Source organism: Rhinopithecus roxellana, chromosome 20, assembly GCF_007565055.1.
Source record: "Rhinopithecus roxellana isolate Shanxi Qingling chromosome 20, ASM756505v1, whole genome shotgun sequence".
Lineage (NCBI taxonomy): Eukaryota > Metazoa > Chordata > Mammalia > Primates > Cercopithecidae > Rhinopithecus > Rhinopithecus roxellana.
Window position 1 is genome coordinate 19793731 of NC_044568.1, and position 14039 is coordinate 19807769.

A 14039-nucleotide genomic window follows, 5' to 3' on the forward strand; every position below is an offset into this window, starting at 1 on the left:
TGTCAGGTGCAGCAGCAGGGCCAGAGATGGCTGGGGACAGGGTGGGAGCCCGTCTGGGGAGCACACAGGGCTTCTCAATGCAGGCAAGCCCCTCCCCCTCCCTAGCTGGCCAGTGGGGCTCTGCCTGGGCCCTTCACATTTATTAAGTACCTACTGTATAACCGGCACTGTTCTAGGCACCAGGGGGATACCAGGGATCCAAACAGGTGAAATGCCCACTCTGGGGCATTGCATGGCCCGCAAGGCTGTGAGGAGGGCCCCGTGCTCCCACTCATTTGACAGGTGGAGAAACTGAGGCACGGAGACATGGCCCAAGACATGGCGCAGCCAGCCAGGCCCAGACTTCTGGCTTTTCGTCCACCTTCTGCCCACCACCAGGCTGCTGGGAGGAGCACTTCTCCGACAGACGGCTTCCTCACAGTCCTGTGGCCCATGGTTACTAGCTCCCAAGTTTCCCGAGTTTCCAGCATTCCGACGTGTTCCTGCTGTCTCTCTTCTGAGCAGACTCTGCACCCTGCCTGTGCCTCCCCAGCCTGGGCCCTGCTGTGAGCTCACTCTGCGCCTCTGGACACGGGGTCTGTGCAGAGGCCGCAGCGGTGTAGGCCGGACACTCTGTGGTTCACGGCCTGGCCCAGAGGCCAAAAGAGACTGGGAGAGACGCCCAAGGGCTCCCACCCACCCCAGGCCCCCATCCTCCTCAGCCTCCTCCCTACCTTCTTTTTCAAAAACATAATTTATCTGTGTATTATCAAGAAATCCAGACACTTTAATCAGTGAGCTATGAAGTCAGAATTTCCATTCTTATCTTTGGGAGGAGTGGAAATGGAGGAGATAGGCGGCGGATCGCTGGTGGGGAATGTTAATGGGTGGAGAGGCTGGGCTATTGGCCACCGAGAGGCTGGTATCTCCTCCATTATCAAGGCTGTATCTCTCCCACCATCTTGGCGCAGTAATGGGGCCAGTTCAGCTTTCCCAGTTATCACAGGAGCTGAAACCTGTGCCCGCCAGAGGCCCGGAGCAGGAGACAGTGCAGGGCGGACCAGGCCACAGCCCGCAGAGCTAGAAGGGCATGGGGATGGTCGGCTTGAGCCCGGGCCCCAGAGGGCCTGGGTGCCCACTGACCATTGCCACGGCGGGGGTAGGGGATCTCTCTGCTCTCTGGGAAAATGTTTGGGTGGAGCTGGGTGTGGGCCTATGAGCAATGGGGGAACTGAGGCCAACTGCCTCAGGGTCCCAAGAAGGCTGGGGTAGTCCCAAGCCTTCCTGAGCTGTTCCAAGCCCATGAAGTGGAAAGAGGGTAGGTGGTGTTGGGGACAGCAGCAGGACTGAGGTGCAAACACCCCATCCTCCCGCCTTGGAACTTGCAGGGTGTCCCGTCCCCTCCGGGAGCATATCCAGGGCCCAGGCCCGGGATCGGGAACTATTAATCATAAACAGGCAGCCTGGGGGCACCTGGGGGCCCTGCCCCTGTGGGTCCCAACCTGAGGCACGGCTCACACGCTTCGGCCCCTCGGGCCCAGGTGTGCTCAGCGAACCCCTAAATGTTGAGGGGTTGCTCGCCTGTCCTCAGGGCCCCTCCTTGAGACGGGGCACCCAGGCTCTAAACAGAGCACCTCTGTCCATTGGGAAGAAGGAGCCTCCAATCCACTCCTTCCAGCCCCCAAGGATTGACTGATGGACCACAGGGTGCAGAACAACAGCCTTGATCAAGGGCTCCTGGCTGGCTGGAAATGCCCAGGGCTGGCCCTGCCCTACGTGGGCCAGGTCTAGTCGTGGCTCTGATCTCTTTCCTACATCTCTAAGGCTCTGCAGTGGCCACCTTGGCCCAGAGCGAGGAAGGCACTTGCTCAGGGTCACACAGCCAGAGGACACAATATTGAGGCCAGAGCTGGATCTGCCTGGAGACACAGGAAGGCCTCAGTTTCCTCAGCCGGAAGATGGGCGTCCCCTGGCCCAGAGGGAGCAGGGAAAGTTCTCCTATAAAAACCACCACTGCTGCCCTCCTCTCGCTCCCTCCTCAAAATGTTTGCTGGGTGGTTTCCCCGCCCAGATCTAGGAGCTCAAGCTCCAGGGCTGGGGCTGACCTTGAAACTCTCTAAGTCTCATTTTCCCCATCTGCACACTGGGCCTCCTTCAAAGGCTGCCGGGAGGACATGAAGCCACATCTATCAAATCCTGGGTGCGGTGGCCGAGTGCGAGTCAGGGGCCTAGTAAATGCCCAGTAAGTGCTGTGACGCCGGTGAGCTGGGGGCTGAGTGTGGAGAGGGGCTTAGGCCCTGGGATCACATCGGGGGAGGGCCCTGTGGCCACCGATGGCTCTGAGTCTCGGTTTCCCCTCCCATCACCAGGGTCTGGGCGCCTGATGCCAGAGGAACCCCAAGAGAGGCTGAGGGGGCAGCTGCAGGCACCTGGTCCCTCACTGGGGGCTGACAATGTCCAGGACAGACGCACCAACAACCGTGAGGCCCCGTCCCCTGTCCCCGGAGGACTCCCCAGCAGGTCTTTCCTCATGCACCACTTCAGGAAGGAGCCACGACCACCCGGCCCTGGGGCCTCCTCTGCTCCTGCTCCCTCGGTCTGACTTGGGGAGCTGGGGCTTGATGGAAGAAAGGGAAGTTGGGGCAGGGGACAGTGATGGGCACAAGTGCCCAGGAGGAAGTGGGAAGGAGCGGGCCCACGCGAGGCCGGCCGTGACAGAGACACCTGAGGGACGTCAGCAACCTGGGGAGGGGAGGGGGGCCCCTGCCCTGTGTGTGTGGATTTTGTTACACAGCACAGACCACACGGGGCCCTGGCCCAGGCTGCACCTCCCGTGTTGGGTGGCATCCTCCTCACAGCCCCGTGAGGTGAGCATCACTGCTCCATTTTATAGTGGGAAAACTGAGGGTGGCTGAGTGACTTGCACGAGGACCGGGCAACCCTGGAACCCAGCCTGGTGCTCCACAATACCCCCATTTTGCAGAGATGGAGACTGAGGCTTGGAGAAGCAAGGTAACCTCCCTAGAATGACAGAGAATCTAGGACTCTCCACTCCAGGATTCCAAACATGGCTGCTCACAGGGAAGCTCCCGGAGGAACCCGGAAGCCCGCAGTGGCCGCCCCCTCCTTCTCAGGAAGCCACACCCCTGACAGTCCAGGAGGTCCTAGGCACAGGCAGCCGGTCCGGGAGCTAGGGCAGAGCCACCCTGCCCGGCCCCTGCCTCCACAGCCAGAGCACCACTGTGTGCTGCGAGACTCTAGTACAGCCACCCACCCTCTCTGACCCCCGAGTTTCTCATGTGCGAAATGGGTGGAGAACCCAAAGCTAAGTGGTGTCTGGAGAAGGGCAGGACGGGGATGCCCATAAGTCGCTTAGCAGACAGGAGCCCTCAGCACACCGGACTCACTCCAGCCCCAGGTGGGGAATTGAGGGAACCAGGAGAGCCAGGGCCTGGGCTCTCGGAAGCTGCCCTCCAGCCCCCAACACCCATTTCAGAGCTGGGGAAGCTGAGGCTCGCAAGAGCACAGCCAGTGGCCCAGGGGAAGCTGGGGAAGCAGACGGAGGCACAGGAGGCTGAGGGGAGGGGCCTGCTTATCTGCTAACCCAGCTCTGCCCAAGGTCAGCTGCCACATTCCTGCCCCAGCAGGGCCACTGCCTTCCCCCAAAACACAAGGCAGCTGGGGAGGGAGGAGGAGATGGGGAGGAACCTGGGCCTCTCCGGGCTGCAGGCTGCACTGGGGCTGGTGGCCTGAGGGGGCTGAGTGGGCACTGCCCAGAGACACCTGGGCCCACTCCCGGGGTCCATGGCCCCAGCTCCCATGTCACGTAACCTCACTCATGTCACGCCTCCAGGGCCTCCGTTTCTTGCCGGTAAAATGGGTTGGCCAATGCCAACGATGATCTTAGCAGCGGGCCAGATCTTAGCAGCAGGCAAGAAGAGGACGGCTGGGGCTGGGATGTGAGGCCGGCCCAGCCCAGGGTGTGGCACACTCAGGCAGAGTCCCTCCTCCCTTCAAAACCTAACACCTGAAGGAGGGGAGGGCCAGGGGGCTCTGCTAAATGTCCAGCCCTCAGGGCTTTTGGCAAAATATCAATGATGCAACCAGCAGCTCCAGAGGCAGCAAAGTCCCTCACAGACGTGCCCGTAGGACAGCCCTTCCTAGCCTGCGCCCCACACAACAGCCGGGAAGGAGGTGTTCCTATTAAGCTCCTCCATCAAGAGAGAAACAGAGGCCCCAGACACAGCCACTGTCCACAGGGTCACAGCAAGGCCAGGCCAGGACATGAGGTTGCACTGTTGTCCAAAGTGGTCCCCAGACTGGTCACCTCCCTCTCCAGAGTCAAAGACCAGCATCAGCCCGGAGCCCTGAGGGTGCAGCCCAGGTGGTGGGGCAAAGCCCCTGCAGTGGGGATGGGGTGGGAACCTGGGGCCTCCCCAGCGAGCATCCTGGTCCTCACCGGGCCTCCCACCCCTCTGTCCTCAGCCCACCCAGTGGCCCCATGAACAGGGAGGCCGAGGCCCATGGGGGTAGGAGCAGCATGTCACTTGGCATGAGCAACTCAGGTCCCCTTCCTGACCCGGGACCCTGGGTCTGCTCCAAACAGCTGCTATTTAAGCACCTACTGTATACCAGCCCTGTTAAGACTACCCAACACACCTCGGATAGGAGGGACCCTGTTATTCCCACTCTAAAGAGGAGTCTCCAAGGCGGGCATATGGGAGACACTGGCTGAGGCCACCTGGTTGAGAGCCACACCCCCTGTCCTCACTCTGGGGTCCATAAGTCAGGGCCACATGCTAAACATGAAAGCTGGTGTTAGGCAGAGGGCAGGACCAGACCACCTCCCCCGTTTCCTCCTCGCACGGGGGGCAGGACTCGAGTCTTGCCCTCATAGGACATTCTCATCCTCACTTGAAAAATGGGTGTGCCCATTGAACCAACCGAGGCAGGGAGGGCCACCACCATGACGTCGCCTGGGCCCAGAAAGATGGCAGCTTCCCAGGAACTGCCAGTGTGCCTTCCTGCGAGGACCCCCACTCCTCCCGACCCACCTTCTCTCCTGGCCCTGCCAACAGTGGGCTGGGGACCCTTGATAAGCCCTGGACCTCTCACTTGGCTGCCTGGCCCCATAGCCCTTCTGGCTTGGCTTGGTCCAGACCCTCCTAGAGCCGGGCGGGGAGGTGGAGAGGCACGCGCAGGAGCATCATCTCAGCCCCTCCATGCTGCCCTCGCCAAAGGGAAGCCCCAGCCCAGAGAGGGCCACACAGACTCGGGAGTCGGGCTACACTGGAGGGAAGGGCAGCCAGCTAGAGGGTGGGTGTCAGGGGCTGCCCCTGTGTTTCATATGCTGGACTGTCCTGGGAGACAGCTTGGGAAGAGGGATTTCTCCATCTCAGATAAGCTGGAAATCATAGATCTGACCCAAGTGATTGACCATGAAGGGGAAGAAGGGGAGGAGGAGGGGGAGGGAGAGGAGGAAGGCAAAGAGGAGGAGGAGGAGGAAGGGGAAGAGGGGAAGGGGAGGAGGGGGAGGAGGAAGGCCCTTGCCAGAAGGCACTGCCAGTCCCATGGGTGGGCGTTAGGCTGCTGGGGAGGAGGGAGAGGAGGGGGAGGAGAAAGAGGAGGAGGGGGAGGAGGAAGAAGAGGAGCGGGCGGGGGAATGAAGGGGAGGAGGAAGGGGAGGAAGGGGAAGGGGAAAGGGAGGAGGGGGAGAGGGTTAGTAGCAGCTGTCGTGGGTAACAGGCATTTTCCTTCCATTCTCACAACAGTGCTCAGTGGGCAGGTACTATCATTACGCTCACTTTGCAGATGGGAAAACGGAGGCTCACATGGGCCTTGCCCATAGTTCCATGGCCAGTAAGTGGCAGAGCTGTGGTGTGTGCAGGCCATGTCTATTTTGAGCCGAGCGTCCATCTGGTCATTTATCCGACAGAGAGTTCCGGCAGGCCCACTCTGTGGGGACAGGACTGACCCAGTCCTGCTCTCAGGGAGCTTGCGGGCCTGAGTGGGGAGCGGGTGATGGGACGGGCTGGCAAGGCCATCAGGCAGGTGTGGACGGGGCCTCCGAAGGAGCACTGAGCTGCATGGGGGCCGCCTGCATACAGGCGAATTCCAGAGACCAAAAGGAGCCAGCGAGGAGCCACCCAAGTCTCGACTTGCACACAGGCCCTAACGAGGGGCTCACCCCCGACGGGTACCGGCTCTCCCCTGGTCCATAAGGCCACACGCATTGCCTGCAGCTTGTAGGTGGCTGATCCCTCACCCATGGGGTCATCTGCCTCCTAATGACACAAGCAAAGACAGCGCATCCAGAGCGGTGGGACTCATGAAGATTGCGCAGCCAGGCGGGGTGCAGGCGACCCCCTCTGCAGGTTCTCGAACCCCCTTCCCTTCAGTCTGGGCCACTCTTGCCTGAGTGTAGGGTGGCAAACGAGGTGTGGAGAGCAGACCTGTGGCTGTAGCCTCAGTTTCCCCCTCTGTGAAATGGGGTCAGGAGCCACTGGGCACCTCCAGGAATACCCAGGGGTATGGTGGCCGGGTGGGCAGGAGCCCCACCAGGGCCCCAAGTGTGGCCGGGCCAGGTCCATGGGGTTGGCGATACCAATCGGCCAGGCAACAGCTGCCTCCAGGAGGAGGCTGTCGATGGCAGATAGGCCAGCGGGAGTATTATTCACAAGCCCGTCAAGCCCAGGAACGTCTGGTTGGCATAGAAACAGGAGATAAGGGGCACAATTAATGGCATCACATTCCCTCCTCCTTTCTTCCCCAACTGACCCATTTAAATCCCCAGCGGTGCTGGATGCCACGCTGGGTTCCTGGTGACCTCCGGGGAGAGGCTGGCAGGGCTGACGGCAGTCCCAGGCCCAGGGAGGGCCCGGATAAGCCTCCCAGGGGACTCCCCCTTGGGGCAGTAATGTCTTAGGAAGGAGGCCATCTGGGGGTCAGCCAGGGCGGGGCTGGGGAAAGACCTCAGAGGGCCTCTGGTCCCAAAGGCCCATTTCACAGATGTGGAGACTGAGGCTGAGAGAGGCCCAGGCGGCAGGGCAGACAGAAGCCAGAGGATGGAGAGAAGGCAGTGTGGTGTTCACGGACACACCCTTAAGGAGAGCAGGCCCAGCCACCTGGGTTCCAACTCTGGCTCCATCACTTGCTTGGGCAAGAAACTTCTCTGTGCTTCAGTTTCCCCAGATGTAAAATAGTGATCAGAAGAGGACCTGCTTTAAGTTAATACACAGCCTGGCATAGAGAGGGCTCTTAAGCATTGGCTGTTATGAATATTATTCTTACTATCAAATGAACATGAGCTGTCTGCCTTCCCTGAGGCCCAGGAACTCGGGCAAACCACAACCGGCTCAGAGGTGGGTAATGGTGTGGGCTCCGGGGTCCGCCAGATCCTGCTGGAGTCCAGGTTTAGGGGTGGGGGGCCTCGAGAGTACCTCCCGATCTCTAATTCCCTCTGCTAAATGTGGCTTGAGGGCAGGTGCGGTGCCTCATGTCTGGCACCCCAGTGCTTTGGGAGACTGAGCTGGGAGTATAGCTTGTACCCAGGAGTTCAAGACCAGCCTCGGCAACATAGTGAGACTCCATGTCTATTTTTTTAAAAGAAAATTAACTAAAAAGAAAAAGAGAAAGGGAGAAAAACGTGGCTGGGATCAGGACTCTGAGATGACAGTGATGGCTTTGCAGCCTAAGCACCAAGCCAGCTGCAGGCACCATTTCCCTCAGGGTGGTGACTGGCAATGGGGCAACTGGGCCAAGGACCAAGTAAGCTGAGGGCAGGACCTGCAGTCCCTGGATGGCAGACACTATCATACCCGTTTTTCCAACAGGGGGAAACTGAGAGCTATGGAAGGCACAGTAACTTGTCTCCTGTGGTTCGGCACCAGGATCAGCCAGGCTGCCAAAGCTCCTTCTTTCCTGGATGCTCTGCTACCACCCTGGGTCATGGGCATGGTAAGGTGGCCTCTGAGAGCCTCGACACGCAGGCGCCTCCCACGCATGGAAGGCCACCGTGGATGGCTCTGTGTAGACATCCCACTCATGTTCGTAACACATCACAGAAACCCCATCGCCCTCTGGGCCTAACCCAGCCCTCTCTGGAACTGGAACTGGCCCTTGCCAGATGGCACTGCCAGCCCCATGGGTGGGCGTTGGGCTGCTGGGGAGAGCAGGTGGGTGACTTTGAAGCTTGGAGTGAATTAGTCATCCTGTGGCTACCAATAATTTGTTTAATCAAAGTCTGAGAGTGTGTGAAAAGCACCTTCCTCTGAGCTGCAGCAGCTGCCTGGGCTGGGACAGGAGGGGCTCAGGGACGCCCTGCCCTGCCCCACACCCGGGCTCCTTCCGGAAGGCCCTAACCAGCCGGCCCGGGGTTCTGTCTGGCCTGTGGGATCCATGGGCCCTTCCACTGCAAAATGCCCCTGTGGACCCTCAGTATCTCCAGACTGACCCAGGGACCCCCACAGCCCTGGGGACCTATTCTTGACTCCATTTTTCAGAGTGGGAGGCCAAGGTCCTGCCTGACTCCACCACTCCTGACCTCACTCACACCTGCTGGCACATGCTGGCCCCCAGCCCCAGACTCCTGACCTCACTCACACCTGCTGGCACATGCTGGCCCCCAGCCCCAGGCGCCTCTCAGCCCTTGCTCTCCCCCGACAGCAGTGGAAAACTGAGGCCAGGCCTACAATGCCAAAGCTCACCCCCTTCCAAGAAGTGTCTCTGGCCACCGGACGTGCCCCCTGCTCCCCTTGGCTGCCCCCTCTGCCCCTCTCATTTGCCACTGGGACCCAGGGCCTGTATGCAGTAGTGCTCAGCAAACAGTGCTCAGCCCAGGCAGGTCTGCGGTGCCTCCTCACCAGGGCACACTGGCCTCCCCCAAAGCAGCCTGGGCCATGGAAACCACCCTGATTTTTTTTTTTTTTTTTCAAGAAAACTCCAAGCAGTGTACACTTGGTTCTTGCCAGGAACTACCAGCAACACCATCAGGATTCAAGGGGAAAACACCCTCTCCCTCTGGAGGTGTCAAACCCACCTCTCGCACCGTCTATGAGGAATCGGGGCGGAGTGTCCTCCCCCTTCCCCCTCCTGGCCGGGCGAAGTCAGTTTTCTTTCATTTTGACGGACTGTACCACCGGCCACAGGGGAGGATCAACTTCTTGGCAATTAAGTGTGTTTGGGGAGAAAACTCCCCCAGACAGACCAGCGCAGGGACGCCGGCTCCCCGGCCCCAACCAGGCCGGTTCCAAGCCCCCACTCGCCCCGGTCGCGACGCCCCCGCGCTGTTCTCCAACCCGGCCGGGCCTGGTGGCCAAAGATAAGGCCTCTTATCGCTCTTGGCGATCGCCATCGAGCCGACCGGCCAGGCGCTTATCAGAGCTCACATCGACTCGGGCGGGAGGAAAGCCCAGCGGGCTGGGGGCGCCGGGGGTCCCGAGCTGCCCCGGCCCCGCGCTCCCCGTCGGCGGCCCGGCCTATCGCCTCCGCCATCTGGCCGGCCAAGGCCGCGCTCCCGCCTCGCCCTGCCCCCGCTCCCACGTTTGAAGTTAATAAATGGAAGCGCCTATCGCTGCCACCATCGGTTGCGCGCCTTATCAGCGCGGCACATCTATCTCCGCACGGAACAAAAGGCGCACAGAGGCGCGGGCAGCTGCGCCAGGGCTTTGATGGGGGCGCGGGTGGGGGGTGGGCGGCCCGAAGCGCTCGGCCCCCTCCGCTCTGCACTCGCGGCCGGGCCGCAGGTGAGGCCAGGGCAGCGGGCACGCACAGGCGCTGGCAGAGGGCGGGCGGGCGCCTCCGCTGGGTGACAATCAGCCTTCGCATCTTAACGTGCTGAGATCTGCCAGGGGGAGGAGGAGCCCCGGGCCGCGAGCGACAGGGAGGGTCCGCGGCCCCGCCTCCCTCGTCCGGGCCCTTCCTCTGCCCCGGTCCCAGGCCGCAACGAGGATGGGCCGCTAGGGCTCACGGTGCACCCGCCGCGGTCCCAGTTCCCAAAGTGCGCGCGCTCTGCCCGCCCCCCTGGGCTGGGCTACGGGCTCTCGCTGGCGCTGGCTGCCTTATCGGCGCTGGAAATCGGTTCCCAACCTGCGATCTCCCTGCCCGAGCTATCTGCATTTCTCATCACAGCGAAACACACACACACACACACACACACACACACACACACACACCCCAGAACCGAACACAGGCGCTCAGGGGAGGAAGGAAAAAGAAACCAGAGCATAAGCGCGGATCGGGACCTGTGGGTGGTTTTTAATACTTGAGTTGACACGATAGAAGGCGACTTTCGGAAAACAGGTCCCGTTTGCACTGAGGGAGTTGGGTTACGGGAACTGGTTCACGCCTGTGACCCCCGCCTCAGGAGACCTCCTGAGTAGGGAAGCTCCCACAGGCCCCGCGCAAGGGGTCCTGGTGGCAGTGGTTGTGTGGACAAAGGAGGCAGTGCCCGGGCGCCTGCGGCTGGGCAGTGGGCCGGTTTCGTCGTGGCCTCCTGGTAGGGCTCAGACGACCTGCCCGTCAGGCTCCGGGGAGGCGCTCCAGGGAGGAAGACCTGCGCCTGGGCCCTAACCATGAGGCGCAAAGTTATTATTGGCGTAGGGTGGGGATGGGAGCTTCCTGTGCTCTTGCTCCCTCCTGGCACAGCCCAGAGGCCCAGGCCAGACAGTGGCCCCGAGAGCGCAGTTCTCCTGGGGACACTGGCAATGTGGCGGCGAGGCCGCAACCTCTGACCCGGCAGGGAGCCGGACCAGCAAGAAACTTGGTTGCGTGCAGGGGCGACCCCGGCCTGGGGCTGCGTCCTGGGAGGCCCTTCTCTGACTCAGAGCAGCCCCCTGGGATGCCAGGGGGTACCCGCGGGCATCCGAGGGCACCATTCGTTGCCCATGCCGCCTTGGCTGGGACATTTGCAGGGTCCAGGAGGTGTCACCAGGCAGGCAGGGGCTGGATTCAGGACCCCAGCACTAGGGCATGGGGTGGGGATGTCTGGGGGTCTGGAGCCAAGTGCCTAGGTTGCAGCAGCTGCGCGCTCCCCACTCCCCTGCCCTGCGGCTCTGCGACGGCACCGGTGGGGGTGGGCGCGGGCGGGTCCTTGCCACTTGGCCAGGCATCTCCATGCGGTCCGGGGTGTCCCCTCTCCCTCCCAGGTCTCTCTCCGCTTCTAGATACAAAGCCTGGGAGAGTCAACCGCGCGAGATAAGATCACAATTTCAGCCCGTCCCGACAGAACGATCTTATCAGGACGGGACTTGCAGAATGGAATATTTTAAACTTTATCTGAGCCCAGATCGGGGCCGCCCTATCGCCGCACCATCTCGCAGATGCGGGGGAGGGGCAGGCCGCGAGGGGCCAAGCGCTGCCCGGGCCGCGCCCCCAACAACCCTCCTCTCGGCCTCCGGGCGGCTCCCCTCCTGGGCTGGACCCCCTGGTGCCCAAGCCGAGACGCGGGGGCCCAGGCCGCCGGCGGAGATTAGATTACGGCGCGCTTGGCACAGCGCGGGGGGCGCGGCGCGGGGTGAAGGTCGCCTGCGCCTGGGGCAGAGCGGGGACGGGCGGGGGCGGTGCTGGCGGCGGGGCCCCGGCGGGGGTCGGGCGCGCGGCGGGGACGGCGGGGACGACGGCAAAGTTTGACTCACGCTTGATCTGCCGGGGGTTGCTCTGTTTCCTCCTGGACATGTCTCCGGCGCCGCGCGCCCTCCCGGCGGCCGCCTCTAGCCCCGGGCGGGCGGCGGCGGGCGGCGGGGGCGCGGAGGGGCCGCGGGGCCGCTCATGCCCCCGGCCCCCGGTCTCCGCGGCCGCCCCGGCCCGCGCCCCCAGCCCGCACGTCCAGCCCCGGAGCCGCTGGCGCCGCCGCGGAGGCCCGAGAGGCCACGGTCCTGCGCTGCGGGTGCGCGGACTGCCCGGCGGGCGGGTGCCGGCTCCTCCGCTCCCGCGCACTCGCCGCCGCCGCCGCTCAGCTTTTCTCAATGGAACCCGCGGGCGGCGAGCGGCGGAGCAGGCGGCCACTGCGAGGGCGCTCCGGAGCGCGGCGGGGCGGGGCGGGGCCTGAGCGTTGTCGGCCGCCGCACCTCCCGCCCCGCCCCGCCCCCGGAGCTCTGGCCCCGCCCCGCTCCGCCTGCTGGGCCCTGCACCGCTCCGGCTCCGCCCCCAGCGCCGCGACCACGCCCCAGCCCGCCAGGCTCTTGATGGCACTGTCTCCGCCCCCAGCGCTGCAGCCCCGCCCCTGTCCGTCTGGGCCTTCAAGGCACTGGCCCCGCCCCGCTCTAGGCCCCGCCCCTTCCTGGTTCGGCCCTGCCCCAGTCCCCGGGAGACCTCTAGCCTCCCCGCCACGACTCCTCCTTTGCCCGGAGGCCATGTCCCAGGCCCGACTGGGACTCTGAGACCTATTCGGTTCTGTTATGTTCTGTTCTTCTGCCCCGCGGCACGACATCCTGCGCCCCGCCTCTTGGCGCCAGCTCCGCCCCCAAACCTGACCCGACCTGGTTGGGCCCTGAGACGTCGAGGCTCCGCCCCCGCCCTGTAACTCCGCCCCCAGCCCTTGGTCCCTTCCCAGACCCTTGAGCTCCGCCGCCCGCTCCACGTGCGCAGTGGGGCAGTGATGACCGGCTCGGGAAGCCCGAGGCCTTGACGCTCACGTTTGTCTTGGGCCAGACTTGGGGTGTGGAGCGGATTCGGGCCGGGGAGGGGCTTCCGTCCCAGACTGCGGTGAAAGCAGCACGGGGTCCGCCACCTGCCATAGCCCCAAATGGTGTTAGTCCGCACCTTCAGGACAGCCAGGAGAGCGGGATCTCGGGTCTTCCCCTCTGAGCTCAGACCAGGCTGGAAATCGAGGAGGGGGTGCGGGAGCCGGCAGCCCTGGGCGTTGCCCCTTGGGGCCTCTTTCCTCACCGAGCCTCTCCAGGGCGCCCCGCAGGAGACCCACGAAGGAGGTGCCCACAGCGCCCGGGCCACAGCCCCCTCTCGGAGCAGTCAGAGGTCAGCGAGGTTTGTGGGCGCGGTACTGTCAGCTCAGGCCTGGAAATGGAGAACCGGGCTGTTGCCCTCTGGGGTGTGTTCATGGCGCCCAAGAGCCCCACCTCATGGAGGCTCGGGGACTTGCTCAAGGTCACGCACTGGGGGGTTGTCCCCCACTCCCAGCTGAGTTGTGTAATTTCCTTTTAATGTTCTCGGCCTGCACTTGCTGCCTGTTTCCCCATCCCCATACTCATTAGAAACGGGGGTGAGTGGGCCCAGAGGCAGACAGGAAGGACCCCTCCCATGTGGCGATGAGACCATGGCACAGCAGGTCTGTCACACCACCCGCCAGCCTGCTAGGAGCTCCTGAGACCCCATCTCATGCCAACTTCTGTGACCTATTCCCTGGCTCCAAGGAACGGGAGAAGTGGTCTCTCTCCCTAGCACAGGAGAGTGGCGGGTGGGTAGGAAAGACAAGGGCAGGCCGGGCGCGGTGGCTCAAGCCTGTAATCCCAGCACTTTGGGAGGCCGAGACGGGCAGATCACGAGGTCAGGAGATCGAGACCATCCTGGCTAACACGGCGAAACCCCGTCTCTACTAAAAAATACAAAAAACTAGCCGGGCGAGGTGGCGGGCGCCTGTAGTCCCAGCTACTCGGGAGGCTGAGGCAGGAGAATAGCGTCAACCCGGGAGGCGGAGCTTGCAGTGAGCTGAGATCCGGCCACTGCACTCCAGCCTGGGCGACAGAGCGAGACTCCGTCTCAAAAAAAAAAAAAAAAAAGGTACGTCACTGGATACGCGTCGCCCCCCCTCTCTCCCGCCGCACCACCATAGACAGACAGGAACACTGAGACCAGGAGGCCAAGAGAGCTGCCCAGGGGCATACAGGTCCTCCAGCCCTTCCTGCTCTCTGCCAGGGTCCAGTGGGCACAGCTTTCCCACAGCTGCTCTCTGGAAGGGGTGGGGCCCATGTCTGATTGGTTCACTCAACCCAGGACCTCTGCCCACGCCCCCACCCCACCCAATGTTTGTCAACTGGATGGAGCCCCTACCTGTCTGGGTTTCCCACTGGACCTCACCTCCTTCCCAAAAGGAGGCCACTTTAGAG

The 14039-nt window shown here is 63.0% G+C and overlaps 1 protein-coding gene across 1 annotated transcript in view; it reads right to left on the bottom strand.

Annotated features, from left to right (window-relative positions):
- ZFPM1 (zinc finger protein, FOG family member 1) overlaps positions 1 to 11990 on the bottom strand; it is a 78253-nt gene extending 66263 nt beyond the window's left edge. The window contains exon 1 of the mRNA XM_030925492.1: positions 11613 to 11990. Coding sequence (XP_030781352.1) covers positions 11613 to 11652 — 40 coding nt within the window. The 5' untranslated portion in view covers positions 11653 to 11990. The remainder of the gene's footprint in view (positions 1 to 11612) is intronic.
- Between the last annotated feature and the right edge of the window lie 2049 nt (positions 11991 to 14039).